This window comes from Diuraphis noxia, unplaced genomic scaffold (assembly GCF_037042655.1).
Source record: "Diuraphis noxia isolate RWA-SAM2 unplaced genomic scaffold, SU_Dnox_SAM2 contig0003, whole genome shotgun sequence".
Lineage (NCBI taxonomy): Eukaryota > Metazoa > Arthropoda > Insecta > Hemiptera > Aphididae > Diuraphis > Diuraphis noxia.
Genome location: NW_028301713.1, coordinates 66,929,259 through 66,946,458, shown reverse-complemented (window position 1 = coordinate 66,946,458; position 17,200 = coordinate 66,929,259). Strand labels below are relative to the sequence as shown.

The following is a 17,200-nucleotide window of genomic DNA, read 5'->3' as shown; positions in this document are numbered from 1 at the left end:
TTACAATAACCAATTTATTAATACTCATCATACACAGCGATAATATTCATATGACTTTAGTAAGAAGATTCGTCAAAAACAAAAACAATGAAATTAGGTATATACGTCGTCAACTGAAGTACTTTATGTTCAAAAGTTATCGATATTTCATTGAGTATTGAACACGACAACAATTCCAGAAACCTTTAACTCGGATTTTAAGTTTTAACCTACCTTTTAATGCAGTGGATCACGTTATTTTTAAAATAACTCGCTGAACGCTTTAGTACAATAGTAAAATAGATATATTTTATGAAAAAAACGTTCTTTTTTTTATTATTATCTATTTAGTATTATTGGGATTATGCCTCGAATCTAGGTCATTGGTCGCTGTTAAAATTATTTATTTATTACGAAAAAAACGTACTAACTAATTTTTTTGATAAAAATCAGGATATTTCTTGATCATCGCGTCTTCGTCAAGTGATTCTAAGGTATCTAACAACAAATACCATACAACATATGGGTTGAAAGTCCTAGTCATATGTTATAACGTAAAAAATAGAAAAGTTATAAATAAACAAAAAAAGGGTAACTAGTAAATTAATTAATAGAGGAAAATATAAATATAAATAAAGCTCCTGACAATAGTTGTATTTTAATTAAATTTTCAAAGTTAACAAAATATTATATATTAAGGATAACCAAACCGAATATCAACGACAATATTCTTCTTTTTTTTGCGAAGTAAAACAAATTAACTGTAATTGGTATTCAGCACGTGAATAATATTATAAGTTTTCGTTTTTAGATGATTGATTATAACGGTACCTATTTAGAAGCTTTTGTATGAGGTATACGAATTGTGAAATTTGAATACTGGGGGAACCAAGCATAAGAAAACTTTATTTTTTATACTAGACGTTAATAATAATTTGATATTGATTTTGATTTATATGCCGTTTTCATTCAGTAATTTTGTTTTTTTGACTTTATAATTTTACAATTTATAACATTTACATGCATATTTTATAATAGTTTAAATAAAAACATTAGATAAATGTGCCAATAACAAATTCAATACGAACAAATATTCAAATAAGCATAAATAACTATTCTTAATTGATAAAAAAATTATTATTTATTTCATTTTAAAAAAGTTATTTTTTTTTAAATTTAAATATCATTTAGTTTACCTGCTTTAGCCATATCATATATGAAAAAAGTAATTCAACCAAACAAATGTTTATGATACTTCTAGCCTTTTATTTTTGTTATAACTGCCATATTCACATAATTTTTTTTTAACGCCGATCTTTATAATAATATGGTTTAAACATTTTTATTTTCACACCAAAAACACTATAATTACCCTTATGTATAATTAATAAGCTAGGAATTATGGTGATAACAATTTATAATGAAACACTTTATCAATGAAACGAAACAATGCATTTGTATGATAATATTAAAATCGTAAATGAATTCGATTTACGTGATTTTCAAACTTTAACCTTTAACACATTGTCGATTACCATACATTCATATTATTATAGTACTCATCTGTTCATACTGAATTTTATTTTTTGTTCTTAAGTTAATTCAATAGAATAAGTATAAACCAAATAATAATTAAGCCGGATAATCATAATATGTTATACGTATGTAGAGTTTAATTAAATACAACTCTTAGAACAAAAGAAGAAAATGATTGTATATTTTTATATTATTATTTATTAAAACACGGATTAATGTCATGGCATTTTGATATTTTATGTAATTACAGCTACTGAAATATATAGCCTATAAATATGCATTACATAATAATGTAATAAGTAATTGGTTAGCAGTCTCGAGGGAGGTGTCTTAGTACTGCAAATTCAACAAAAAAAAAAATAATTATGATGAGTAATTGACTAAAATACACGAATTTTAGTTTAAAATTTAACACAACTCATCGCCGTAATTTATTTATTTACGCGAACGCCTATAATATTATAAGAATATGTATTTTAAAATTTTTTTTTTTTAAATACATGTGTCCACTATAAATCTGTACCTATCATTATTATTCGAGAGCATTATATGTACAATGTTTAAGTAATTATTCATATCATATAAAAGTGCCGTGGATACATTACCGGGTATGTAAAATGTATAGCATTGTGATGAATCACTGTACCTACCTATATTTATTTATTGTCAATTGAATCAATCACGTAACACGACGACGACACCGGACGCTCGCAGCGGATTATGTTAAGTTAGGCAGCGGTCTGTTTTGTGTTTTCAGGAAGGACATTATACTATGTACTTATTGTACTTTGTACAAGTACTGTGATAGTACATTACTGTACTGTATATACAACTCCGTCTATTCACAAAGGTCTGTGAAATACAGTAAACGACGAGTACATAATATACGACCACCGTAATAATCGTTGCAAATATTTTACGTGTACAAATATTAACATTAGATATTATATTACGACGACACGTCGTCTCGGAAAGATAAAGGAAACGCGGCGTTTAAGAATACAAATTACACGTTATCCGCCGACATATTATACGTTTAATAATGTTTTTGCAGTGAAAACAGTGAGCACTTTATATGTGCAAACGAGAACACTACACTCACGCACAGGTACACAATGGTCGCATGTGATGCAACAACAAAGAATATAATGTTATAAATAATATTGCGACAAGTGTTAGAAAAAAACAAAAAAACCTATTTTTACGTCAGCCATCGCTAGAGAATACAAAGCACATGAATTATTATTTTATTATTAGTAGTTATTTTTTCCTTTATCGCTGCCGACATTCGTTATCATCACTATCATTGTTATATTTTATATTATTATTATATTTTTCCTCATTTATTCTCCTCGGTTTCCTCAGCGGCGGTGGCATAAAACTACACACATTATCGTTAAATTACCAACAGACATATCTGTCACTCCGGCTCGGGTCACCTTGTTCAGCAACATTATTTCAATATTTTGACAAATCACATCATATCGTTCGTTATCACATGCGTCATTCACGTCATCAGTGGTTGAAATTTTAGGTTTTAAATTTTGATTTTAACATAATGTGTCTTTTTTTTTATTATTGTTTTTTTTTTTTTGTGTCTCATCACGTTTTATGTGTCTCATACAATATTTTTCTAAATAATCGGGATAAACAAACTAAAAATTAAGAAAAAAACGGGAATTTTTACGCACAATCAATTTTCGACAAAATAAATTTTGGTTTTTGATATAACTTTAATACAAATGACCATAGATACATGAAGTTTTTAACAAATGTTTGTATAAGTATATTCTATCCACCATGCAATTTTCAAAAAAATTCGACTTCAGTTGAAATATTCATAAGTATATGCAATTTTCGACCATTATTAGTTTTTTTTAAATTAATATCGATAAAAATGTATTTGTTGGGTAGAAAAGCTTGAAAATTCAATACAAGGCTCCTTACGTATTTTTACAATAACAGTTGAAAACTAAAAAAATTCATAGTCACAACTTTTTTTTATAAACAATCAAAGTTTGAATTTTGACAACATGCGTAAAAATCATGAAAATTCGCAAACTATTTTATGCTAGAATTCATAAAAAATTTTCTTTTTAAATTTAACCATTTTTATAGTCTAATATTATATCCTAGATAAATAAACCGTTTACGCTCAATATCGTTATTCGTATACAATGATTCAATATATCATTTGATTAAAATTTAATTCTACTATTACAGTAACTCACTTGTAAATTATTGTACAACAGAGTGACATCCACGACTTTCCCGCTTTTTTTTATAATACACATTATTATTATTTTATAAGTTTTTACCGAACAAGCATCGAATACTCGCGCGAAAGTTTGTGTCTGTATGTGTATGTATGTGTGGATGGGTGGGTGTATATGTGCTGTACTGCTGTGCAAATTGTTATTAAAATATTTACAAACTTTCAAACAGTGTCTGATTATGTATAAACAGGTTAGTATCTGAAAAGTAAACAAACTTACGTTCTATCAACTTACTAAGATAAAATCATTTGTTATGAGTATGTGCACAATAAATAGAAATCCCCTAAATTATACAACGTGTGGATTATGAATTCGTGGTACAGCACGTGGCATCGTTGGAGACTCGTGCATATAATACCTACACCGTTATTGGATACACGCACACTCAATCTACATTATAAGTCCGAATGTTGACTGTTTGATTTTTTTTTTCCGGGTCCGAATTACTGCAGGAAATGATTACGTATATCATTAATCTAACGATGACCGATTTCAAAAGAGGAAAACTCGCCATCGTTCCGGGGCAAACGTTTTATTTAGTTTTTCGTTCACTTTTGCACGAACACGCCTTATAAAACTTTACGAATACGTATCGCACAGCTTATTACGAAAGAGACATATTCTGAGTCCGTTTCACGAACCATTTCCGATAGACAATTGGAGCAACAGCAGTGGTAATCGGCTAGCTGTCTGGCGACGATTTACCTGATAGAATGTCGTCGTCTAAAACCGTTATTGTTTGATGAGTTAGAAATCGCGTGATTACGTTGCGCTGAAAGGTCGTCGGAGAGACGATCAAACGAAATGGGTACGAATGGTTTTGTTCGTATAAATCAGTGGTTCCCAACCTTTTTGACACTATGGATCCCATTAATTTTTGACCTCATATTTCCTTATAAAGAAGAATCAATTTTTTCACACATTTTAGAATCAAGATAATGAAGAATATATAAAATGCAATGCAATTTCTTGGGCATATAATTATGTTTATTGTTATTCAAGTTTAAGGAAAATTTGTACATTAATCAATAATTTAACACATATTTCTATTATAAAAATGTATTTGTGTTATAAAATATTTGTGTCACGCCCCAAAAGAAAAATGTAATATTTTTAATTTTTTTTGGTTGGGTTCACGAACCATCATGTCTCGTGGATCATAGGTTGGGAACCTTTGGTATAAATCTAGGTATATAAGCGCACTACCGAAACGCTGAAATGGACGCGGTGGAATTTCATTATTTTCCAAACGGTTTTTATCGAAATAATAATATTATATAGATATACGTAAACATACGTATGATATAGCCTAATACAATAATAATAATAATACTCTCGATATTACATGTAATACTTCCAGTTGGGTTTTAAGCTGGTATAATATTTGTATAATAATTTATTCATTAGAATGAGCACAGTGAGTACGTCCGGTTGAAATCCCATTAGTGCGCTGCAACGTGTTTAAATAATAAGTGAACAAAAAATATCACTCAATTATTTATTTCGGAGAAACCCTAATCCTAGCCACCAGCTGCTGATATACGTGGCAAGTATAAATACCGGGTCATTATAATTGAATGTCGTTTTGAAAGAAAAACATGAAGAACACAGGACGTACTGAACTTTATTTTTATCTCTTATACATATACGATAAAAATGTAACACTATATTTGAAACCATACTTTCAAAGAGCAACTTTAGAAAAAAATATTTTTATTATAACCTATATCAACATTTACTGTCGCAATCCATTACCGCGAATATATTACGGACATAACACCGACTATGGAAGGTATAATCCCATTTACCGTATGATGCGCATGGGTAACGAGCTCCTAAGCTTCTCTTAAAATGTTTTATTAATAATATTACGCTATCTGTTTATTGCGATTTTTTATAATTATTATCATTTCTGAATTTTATATCCATTCTGCTTTTGCTTATTCTATGATTACTTTTTACTGTTCAAATTTATTTATTATTGTAAATCGTATTGTACTATTGGGCTTCAAGCATGTGAGTAATTAAATAAAAATAAAGTGTCAAACAAGGTTCGTAGTTATAAGCCCGTTCGACTACTGTAGGTACATTCTACGGTGGCGTATTTAAGCATTGGCCCAAAATAGACAAAGACATTACCCCCCTCGTGTTATCGAGGACCAGTGAGGAGACTGATGTTAGCATTGCTCCCCCCCCTGACTACCATCGTTTATTGTACTACAAAAAAAATCAAAAAAATAACAATTATTTAGTTGTACATAATATTATAGACAAATACCTAGAAGTGGTGACATATTCAAATATATTTTATAAATAATTTTACGAGTAAAATAGTTGAGATGGAAAAGAAATTATTTGGAAAGCACCTGTTGCCGGTGAGGCCCCGAATACGCTACTAACAATCCAAAGTTGTACAGTTCAGTCAAATATAGCTATGGCATTATCCCAAAATACCAATTTAATTCGGTCACAGAAATCATTTTATTTCTCATTTTTATTGGCTCAGAACTAATTAATACAATTATTTCAAGGTATTTTTAAAACATATTGATTGCTGAGATTAAAAATGTAATTTTTTTTTGTTCCCTATCTCAATATTTTGAGAATTTCCCTTATATTAGTTTTTCTTTTTGAACAAGAGGTGTGCAATAACCTTATATTTATTACTAATAATTTATTTTAAATTTTAAGTAAACTATATCGTGCAATATACAGATACATATAATAAAGCACAAAGTGTGAACCAGACACAATTTAATTATAACATTCGAAACTCAAATATATAATATGGCAATGATTATGTCTTCTGTGATTTGCAATTTGGAAAAATCACGTTTTTTCAAAAAAAAAAAAAAAACTAAGTCTTTCGAGTTCTTTGAGCTATGTGGAAGATCTAACTGCTTGAAATTACTTGTTATTTTCACTACCCATTCGATTCGTTTTTATTTTTTTAGCTTATCTCAAATTGAATATTTACCAAAAAAACAAATAAATCCTAACTGGCTACTTACCCATAAGCACCTATACCTACATCGGAAAAAGCTTTTTTTAAATAACTCTCAATATTTATACTTCTTTATATATCTCATGTCCAATCATTAAATCTTATGTTATAGTAATAATAAGTGACTTATATTTTTATTATTTATTAAAATAGAAAATAAAGTAATATTCACTATTAAAGTTTTTAAATATTTGCATAAATTATATTTCAAAAATTCAAAATTTTAAGCAAAATTAATGATAGAGCAAACACATAAAAAGTACCTAATATTTTGTTCAGAATGAGTGCCTTTACTATAAATTATACTACTCAATTATGTACTGATTAAATCTTTTTGAATAGTTTTTAAATTTAGTGATATATTAAGAAGATGAGTATAAACGATAAAAACAAATTCTTACTAATATTTTTTTAATTATTCATTGGTTATCGTATCTATAAGAACGCCAACAAAATATTCGTATGATATAATAATTATTATAGGTACTCAACTAGGATATTATAGCTCCCTATTTATTTTCTCTATTCGCTAGTTAAAAGCTAAAATATGTACCCAGGCAGGAATGGATTACGAAAATAACTATCGGGATTTCTATATTATGTTGAAATAATAATAATATCATCTGTTTTTATAGTAATTTATATTTTATCTTTCTGCGATATCTCCTATTTTTGTCAAACCAACCTAACTTACTTAAAAGTTAAATTTTGGTTGTTAAAAAAAATTCAAAAAAAAATTATAAATGTTTGTATTATGATTTGCATTAAGTTCAAATATAATTAATAATATTATATTATTAATAGTAATAAAAGATAAGTTTCATTAAATTTGCATCGAGTTACCTACTTATAAATTAATAATATTGCTTATTGCTTGTTTATTTTTATGTTTAAATGTAATACAAATTCAGATAAATGTAATCTATTCCAGTGTTCTACTCATAAAACATAGATTTCTCCAGTATAGGCAATAGATATTATCATAACCCGATCGAAACCTAATTTTTGTTTTTATACTTTTGAGCAGTGTACGCATTGCTTTATTACCTGAAAATTTAGCAAAAAACTTACATGAAACACACCATTAGTTAGGGTTGTGGTGAATAAACTATAATTCGTTCACGTAATATTTTTATGATTCACATAAATTTCCACGCGTTCCCTGGAATTTACAGGAATTACCTTCACACTGTGTCCTTAGTCCTAACACGCAGTATGTCCAGTGTAACGGCGATCCAAAAAAAGGAAGCCGTATCACGTAATCACCCTATTGTATTGTTGTATACATGACACTATATTATACTCAGCGACATAGCAATAGGGATAATCTACAGGCAGTCACCTCTGCGTTTTTAAGGGGCGGTCGGTGGTGGGTGGGCAATGATCAATACGCGATATTTAGTATTATATAGTATACCTATATTTATAATAATTGTGACAGATATACAATTATAAATATTACAGTGAATGCTTTTATCGAGTGCTGGAGGTTCGAATAAAATATTAATCTGGCCTCTGAAAAATTTCAAGTTTATCACATGACTACAACTATGTACGTAATAATATAACCAGGAGGGCAACGATAGAGCCATTGTGCGCCTGTAAATTGTATATTTTTCTGAAAACAAACAATTTATTACTATCACAACGTTCCTAGTCGGACCATCTTGAGAATATCAACTATGCGAAGGAACAATAAAAAGTCCCGTGAATTTAAAAGTTGTTCTTAAGTTGCTTAAATCGTAAATACATAATATATATTTATGTATATTTTACATACAACATTAGCATAAACTTATTGTATGCGGAAGGTCAAACTGCACCTTTTTGTCGTCTTCAGTAAAACGTATAGGTTTGAAATTACCTACTAACATTGAAACAGAACTTGAAAATAACGAAACTAGTATTTCACTTACCATATAAATTAACTTTTTCATTAACAAATCTTCGAACATTTGACATGATGGTAACTAAAAACAATGATATGAGAGAAATCTGTAACCTTACAGTTATTTCAGTTGTATTAGTGTAGGTATCACCTGAAAATAACTAAAAGAATAAAGGTTTTGTTCAAAATAAATACGAAAATTCAATTTTTTAGCGGAGAATCTTTTTAGAATTTTTCTAATTACTTATCTTATAAATCTATATAACATAATCTTATTTAATAACTAATTCTGAATTCTGATCAGTACTTAATTAAAACCAAGTATTATAATATTGGTACAAAATAATGTTGTCGATTTTTTTTATAGAACTTGGTTGATATTTAACTAATATGCAATAAGAACTGTACGAACTAGGTAGTTACTGCCATTTTTATTTTTTTTACCTACTAATAAATAAAATTGTATCTGGTGAAAGATTTTACATTCAAATGTGAAAAGCGAGCCAGAGCATCCATTCACAATATATCATAAAGGTGTTCTTTCAATTTTAAATATAAAACTATAAATAACAATCAAAAGAGAAACAAATATTATCTAAAAGTGATTTGTATACACATTTTATACACACAAACTAAAATAAAAGAAAAACATTGGCACTTCTCCCACCTCACCATGCACGCCATTTGAGTATAAAATATCTAAATCTGCTAGTAAAAGTGGCCTGATCTAATGAAAGATTTCCAGTCCCACACTTCTGACTATGATTATATATATAATATATCACTCACCCAGTCCACAATAACAATATTGATACTTAAACCGAATAAGTTAATAATAATAATAACACATATTTCGATAAATCATACACATGTCGTAAAGGTCCGCAGTGTTATTTATCGTTGATATGATCACGAAATCGGAAATTGTGTAAAATCGACAATCGTGAATTTTTTCTAATAACGTAAAGTATACATATTATGATTTATGATCTTGTCTGTAATTTTTCATTGTGTTTTTCTATTTATTTACACACGATACGCCATTATTGTTTATGGACATTCGGTATCATGAAGAAACCAAGAATTATCGAATTGATGAACCCTGTATATACATATAGGATGATTCTCCAAGCAAATTCACCCCTTTTTATTCAACAATGGAGTTATATTAAAAACCTTATTTTGAAATGTTGAACCTATATTTAATCCACCTAAAGACTTTACTTTCAAATTCTTGAGTTTTTTTTTCTACTTAATAAGAATGTCCTGTGATGTTACAAACTTATGTTTTTTAAATGAGAATAACTCCAAATTTTCTATAACTGCATTATTGAAGAATAAACTTAGTATACTTAGTGAATCAACCTGTATGTATTACTTAAAATTATTTAAATTTGTTACCAATTACTTTTCTAATTATTGAAAATGAGTAGGGCAAAGCATAAACAATTTTACATACATTTTGGTATATTACCAAACCAATTGATTCAACTACGTTTTATGTTTTATCTAATTATAGTAGGTATCTATAGATGATCAGTTCAAATAAATACTATCAGTTATTTACACGATTATGAATAGTTATGTTTGACTTACATATTAACAATGTAAGCCACTAATGTATAATATAATATTTAAACGTCTACCTATGTGAAACGTATTTATAGTTTTACTTTGTAGAAGCAAAATATTTTGATAATTTAGTGATATAATTTTAGATACAGTTCTATTGTTTTGAATAATATTTTTGATTTTTTAGTACAAATATTATGTTAAAAAAAGAGTAAAAATCACGACAAACGACTATAAAACCAGTATTAGTTGATACAAATTATGAATAATTGTTTAATGATATTTAACAATAAACAGATAAAAATAATTATCACAAACAGAGAGAAAATCATTATAATAATTATAATTTATAACTATAACTTTAGAGAGAAAAAACACTACGTATTCATTATAATTGGTTTTATAAGTACGCAGTTCGTACTATTAATTTTAAGTATTGAAAAAAAAAAACTTTGATCTAAAAATATTTTACTACTATATCTTTTAGATAGTAAAATCTCTATTAATTCATGGAATTAAATTTGAATACCTATTGTGTGGTAATCGATAGCGAGAGATTTAATGAATTCGCGCGCCGTGAGGTGCCATATATTTTTTTTGTTTGAGGTATGCATTTTGTGCGGTGTATTGGTTCGTGTTTGTGTGGCATAATGGAAGGCGTAATTTTAAATAACCTTTACCTACTCTTATATGAGAGGTTAGGAATGTACAATGTACGCCATTCGTATATTATTGCGTTTAAGCTGAGTATAGTCTGCCTGCCGTCCAGCATTTAATTTTTTTATTTGCAACAATAAATTCCGGTACTTAGGTAACAATTATAAGTAGATACAATATTGGATAGGTATTTGAATATATAACAGTGTTTAACAAGTATGATTATAATGCAAAGACAATTGAATTTTAATTAAGCCATAATATGACATAAAATAAAATAATTTAAAATGCAAAACTAATAATTAATTCTGAGGGGTTAAACACTCTCCAAAATAACGCTGTACAATTCGTGGCAAGTCACATATTACACCACCTGTAATATGTTACCAGTGTTAAAATGAGGAAATTATACCTCTGGGTACAATACGTATACTAGAGACACAGTTAGCACAGAATGGTCTTACTCCCTCTGCGCAGTAATTTTATCCGTTTGAGACTATCTCAGTGTTATTGTTATCTAACTGACGAGGAATAATAATTTAAATCAAAGTTCATAAAACGCATAACATAACATTTACATTTAAGTTGGTATGTAACTTAATTTAAAATACCTCAAAAATATCTATAGTTGATTAATTATTTTAACCAGAGTTAAATTAACCAATGGGTAGGTATATGACATGATTACTATATTATTTTTACACAATTCACATGATGTCAGAGTTTTGGTTTCTATTTACCTAAAGATAGATACATCATACATATTGTTTTTGTCACACAATCATTTTTTATGCATGTTATTTTGCATATTTTGACAGGTAGGTAGGTACGTGGTCTGTAAATAATAATATTATGTGCAGGTATGGTGTGGCGTGGTGTCTGGCTTCAGCCACTGATGTGCGCTGAGTGCCATCACCGGTCGGTGTCACTAGTTCCTGGATAAGATAGATGCCACACATACACGTGTTCCAAGCCAACCGTATCATAGCGAGTTTCAAGGCTCAAGATCAATAACAAAAAATAATAAGAATATACATAACATTAATAGAATTAAACAAATATGAAGGAATGAAAACAAACACGAATTCAGCACAATTTACAACTATTGATAACTTGAAATATAAATACAAATTCTAACAATAAACTTAAGTACTTTTTAGTATTCAATAATACGTATTAATTATTTAATTTTAATAAATACGTATGTTTTGAAAATCTGAACAAAAAAATTATTATTTTTATGGATCATTATAAGAGGTTTAATAAACACTATATGGTTGACTTAAAGGCACAATATTTATATTTGAATCTAAACATATATTATTTATTGAAAAAGCGTGAAATAAGTTATTATACATTTTATAAATTAATATACACACGATAAAATAAAATGAAATGATATATTAACATTTTTTAGTTATAAGTAATCGTTTTATCGAATATTCAAAAATATAGTAGTCTAGAAACTATTTAATAAAATATATAAACCAAAATATTTGAAGAAAAATAATGTTTTCTATTTTCACTAAAAGCTTTAACTAATACACATCATAGCTTATCAGAATTATTAAGTCTTAGGTATATGGTCCTCGTAACCAAAAAATACAACCGGGTAGTAATTGCGTTCGCTATAGATGACACGATTGGCACACGCCAAAAATATATAAAACGCGTCGGCGAAATTGTCTCGTTCACGAATCCATTTAAACGTTAAAAATATAATCCACGCCTCGAATGGTTATGTTATTATTGTACAATGTTTACTGAACAATATACTTAACTCACTGTTTCCTTTCTCATTTTACAGATACTTCAACTGCAGATGAATGATTTCCGATATCATTTTCTCTTCACTACATTCGTGAGTATATAAAATAAAAAATATCATCAATCGCGAGTACCACCTCGTGAATTGTTATCATATTCGACAGAGACAACCGCTAATCTAATGTGGCCCGATTTCTGTTTTATTTCAGGACCTCGAGACGTTCGATCTGGAAGACTTTAAATATAACTCAGTGAACATAACGTCGTTCAGAATAGTGGACGACGAAAACCACCGCGTAGTCAACGTCCTGCGCGAGATGGAAAGATTTCAGAGGGTTGGGCAAAACATGTTGCACAAAAGTGGAATCATCAGGGTGATTATTATTAATGAAATTACTATTATCGTTTACTGCTCAATCATCGATGATGGAATTGTTCAATCAGTTTTTATTTTTTTTATCATTATTATTTTCATTTAAAATAAAATGGAAATATAATTTCGCAATAATTGCTATGATTCAAATGGCTACTATTTTAACCACAAGTTCTATTATTATCTCGATCAGGTTACGTGATTTTTTCTAAAAATTGTATCAACGCATTGTAGTACACTGCAGCACAACATACCATTATCCTTAGCATGAAAAACGACAATCCCAGTCACCCCTCCCCAGAGTGATTATAATATTATAGATAACGATACAGTGGAAATCGTATTTTCGTACGTTTTCAACATAATTATTTACAAAAAATAAAAATAAATAAATATGCAATCATATTTTAGTCGTGTCGTTTTGTGCACAGGCCGAACCTGCTTTGATGTACGACGCGGTAAACGTGTTCGCTAACAGCATCGGATCGCTGGACGGGTCGTCCAATTCAATGCAATCGTCGAACGTTTCGTGCAAGACGTCGGACCGTTGGGCGAACGGAACGTTTCTGTACGATCGACTCAACGCGGTTAGTATTCGATTATGGTATTATATATCTATTATAATTACAGTAAACTGCTTGACAACGTGACGGATTTTTGATATTTTTTTGTTTTTCTCGTTTCGCCATCACGACACAGGTGAGCATCGAAGGCCTGACCGGCAAAGTTCACTTTGACGAAGGGAGGAGATCAGATATCAAGCTGGACTTGCTGAAACTACATCAGGAGAAAGTGAAAAAAGTTGGTTTTTGGACACCGTCGACCGGCATCAACATCACGAAACATTCCGTATTTTACGGACACCAGAGCTCCAACGTGACACTGATCGTGGTCACCAGAGTCGTAAGTTTACGTCATTAAAACCGTAACCATGATATTAATATTTTGCATGATATGCATTATAATTTATTATAATATTAAACGCATAAACGAAGAGAATTAAACGCGTCACACGTCGCCATCGGGATCGTTTCACGTGGTAATAAAATAATACTTAATGAAAAACGGACGGACTAGCGTTACTATTATAACATAGATATACAGTATAATTTATATTTTCTTGGAATCTACATAATAATATAGTGATCTGTTCGAAAACAACAATAAACCCATCATTCGTAAAAAGGTCCGCCCGAATTATACTCTCGAGAAATACAAAATTTATAAAAGGTGAAAAAAATATATAAATTACTTAAACTTCTATAGTAGTTATTTTTTTATTTTTTTTGCTCGACCGATATGAATATATTATTGAACCAATATAAAGTCAGATACATATTATATACCTATACAATAACGCACGATATGAAACACGTTTTTGTTCTTTGAAAATGACGATGATATTACACGTATACCATACAAGATCGGAGAGCAAAATATACAAAAAACTATATATTATACATAGTTATGTACATAGGAATAGCTTTGTGGTTGTTAAATTTCATATGAAAAAGAAATACATAAAAGTTTATAATATTATATGAAATAATATTATAAACGCGTCATGTCAATTTTCTATTTATCCGCACTACAGAAGGATTTGAACATATTTTTTTAACAAAAGAAAAAAATATATTTCATTTGGAGACTAAAAGCTCTATTCGTATTCACCGAAAAAGTTATTGATGTTACAATATTTTATTTTCTCTTTTTAAATGCTTTATTGCAATTCTTTCATTTCGTGTTATCAAAAATTACAAGAATAAACTATACTCCTACTACATACCTGCGTAATGTAATTATATTTTTCGGATAACCAATATTCTTAAAAACCATCGTTTGCATATTTTGAAATACGTAACTATGAGTGCACTGATCCCCAACCAACTTCCTTTACGAACCTGTGATGGATGAATCGTGGGAGGAAAAGCAGACACGGAGGATGGTGACTATAAGCATGTTAAAAATTATTTTCAGACAGTTAAGAAAATTAACAATAAAAAACATTTCACGTTACCTATACCTATAACAAATATTTATAGAAGACACATCCTGTAGAAGTATACTATACGTATAATAGGATAACGTATTAGTCGTATATTATATATTATATTGTTATAGAACGGAAAATATAATCTTGTGTAATCCTACTACAAACAATTTAGATATATTATATTCAGAGCACGCATTCGACGTGCCTTTTTTCGTGTTGGCATTTATAGCATTGGGAAAATTATTCGGGTATCTCATAAGACGTAAAATATGAGAATTTATGCAATTCAAAAATAAAATGATGATCGCACGGCATCATGCATAGGCTATTTAATCATACCTCTGACGTGGTTCTATTTTTACGGTACCTCTCGTATGAAAGGTATATAATATTATATAGATATTCTTTTTCACATTTCAGTGCCTGAAATAATGTTGTATTTTACACAGCGTATTATTGATGATATTATCAGATGTGCCTCTGAACTGGGTCCAATCGTTGGAAATACATCTTATCAGTTTAATTTATTTTTTAACGTATTTCAACTTTCATTAATTGTGAGATGACAACAGGTATTTTATTTTAAATAATGACGTAAAATAATTTGTGAAAAAAAATATAAAGTTTAAAATTAAAATTAAATATTTATATTATAAAAACCAAGTTCAACGAAGGTAGAATATTTCCCTCAATTAATAAAAACAAAAAATCAAATTTGGTTCAATTAACAAAACAAAATCGTTATTCCCGTCAAGTGTATTTTTGAGGACAAAATCATATTAGCACTGGGTCCCATTATAATAATATATTATAATATAAATAAAACACCAGAAATGCAAGCAAATAAACACAGTTGTTTTCAATACCTCACGGGAGAGTAGCACTTTTAGTTCATACTCCGCCAATTTTTACCGGTGTTTGTGTCCAAACGACTAATTAGTAACAGTTACCATTTAATACACTCATATACCAACCAGTCTTTGAGTATTACCTAACTTTGACATATTAAGATTTAAATTTAAAAAATTAAATTATATTATACACCCGAACTCGAGTCATATGATTTATATTCCAAGGGAGGTTTGAATTTGTAATGGGTAGGTACTAAATATTTTAATATTTTAGCGGAATGGTATTCAACTTGATCCAGGCATTTTCTATAAGTGAAGGCACAAATAAATAACACATTCGGTTAAGTATGTTATGCAAAGCCACATAAATAATTATTGTTGATTTAATTATATTTGCTTAGTTCGAATTAGGACAATCAACTCACTATTGCAGATTCCTTAAATTTCGGTACTTAAAAATAATGAAAAATTTAAAAGTGTGTGGTGGTGCTCTTACACTTGACATATACTCCCAGTCACTATCTTGTAAACAGGTTTGAACAAAGAAGTGTATGTGAGACTTGGCTCGGCTTTAAATGTTTTGTAAGATGCACCACACACTTTTAATTTTTCATCAGTACATTTTTCATTATTTTTAAGTACTGAAAACTATTTTTGTCTTTTTAGTGCAATTTCTAAAATATGTTTTAGTTCAATTTAATATATATATTTATATTTTTTTTAAATATGGTTTTATAGGAAAGTGTGTTTTAAAAAAAATGTTTTCAAAATAAATAAGTTATTTGTTTGTATAATCTAGCAACAGGATAATAATAATTTTACGTATTTCTAATTTATTATACCTACAATAGCCAAATCAATGATAGATGTACAGTATAGATACTATAGCAAACTTCAAAGTAAGTCAGTCATCAAGTGTTTAATACTATATAGCTTGCTGGCTCCGTCGATATTTATTTTTGGTGACCCACTGCTTATAACATAGTCAAACACTATTAAAACAACCGAGTAAATTGTTAAAAAATTTCCTATTTGAACACAGTTTTATCATCATAAATATTTTCGTGTTATTATAAACCCACGACCGTGGGATATTATTAGACACTTTCAATTATTGAGCCCCGCAACTACACGCTGCTAAATATTATTATAATATACAATAGTTATGAGAGGAATATTACACGTATTAATGCCGACAAAATATAACTCTTTCGTCGCGCTTGCAAAATGGAAATATAATCATTTTAAACGTACCGGGTGGGGTGTGACTACATCAAAGATAATCCTCTGGTTCGCCCGGAGAA

The 17,200-nt window shown here is 28.9% G+C and overlaps 1 protein-coding gene across 1 annotated transcript in view; it reads left to right on the top strand.

Moving 5' to 3' along the window:
* The window catches only part of LOC107166653 (glutamate receptor ionotropic, kainate 2-like), a 210,905-nt gene that overhangs the window by 183,340 nt on the left and 10,365 nt on the right, over window positions 1-17,200 (top strand). Inside the window, exons 5-8 of the mRNA XM_089222230.1 lie at window positions 12,720-12,773; window positions 12,889-13,053; window positions 13,484-13,639; window positions 13,752-13,955. Of these exons, the coding sequence (XP_089078356.1) occupies window positions 12,720-12,773; window positions 12,889-13,053; window positions 13,484-13,639; window positions 13,752-13,955 (579 nt within the window). The remainder of the gene's footprint in view (window positions 1-12,719; window positions 12,774-12,888; window positions 13,054-13,483; window positions 13,640-13,751; window positions 13,956-17,200) is intronic.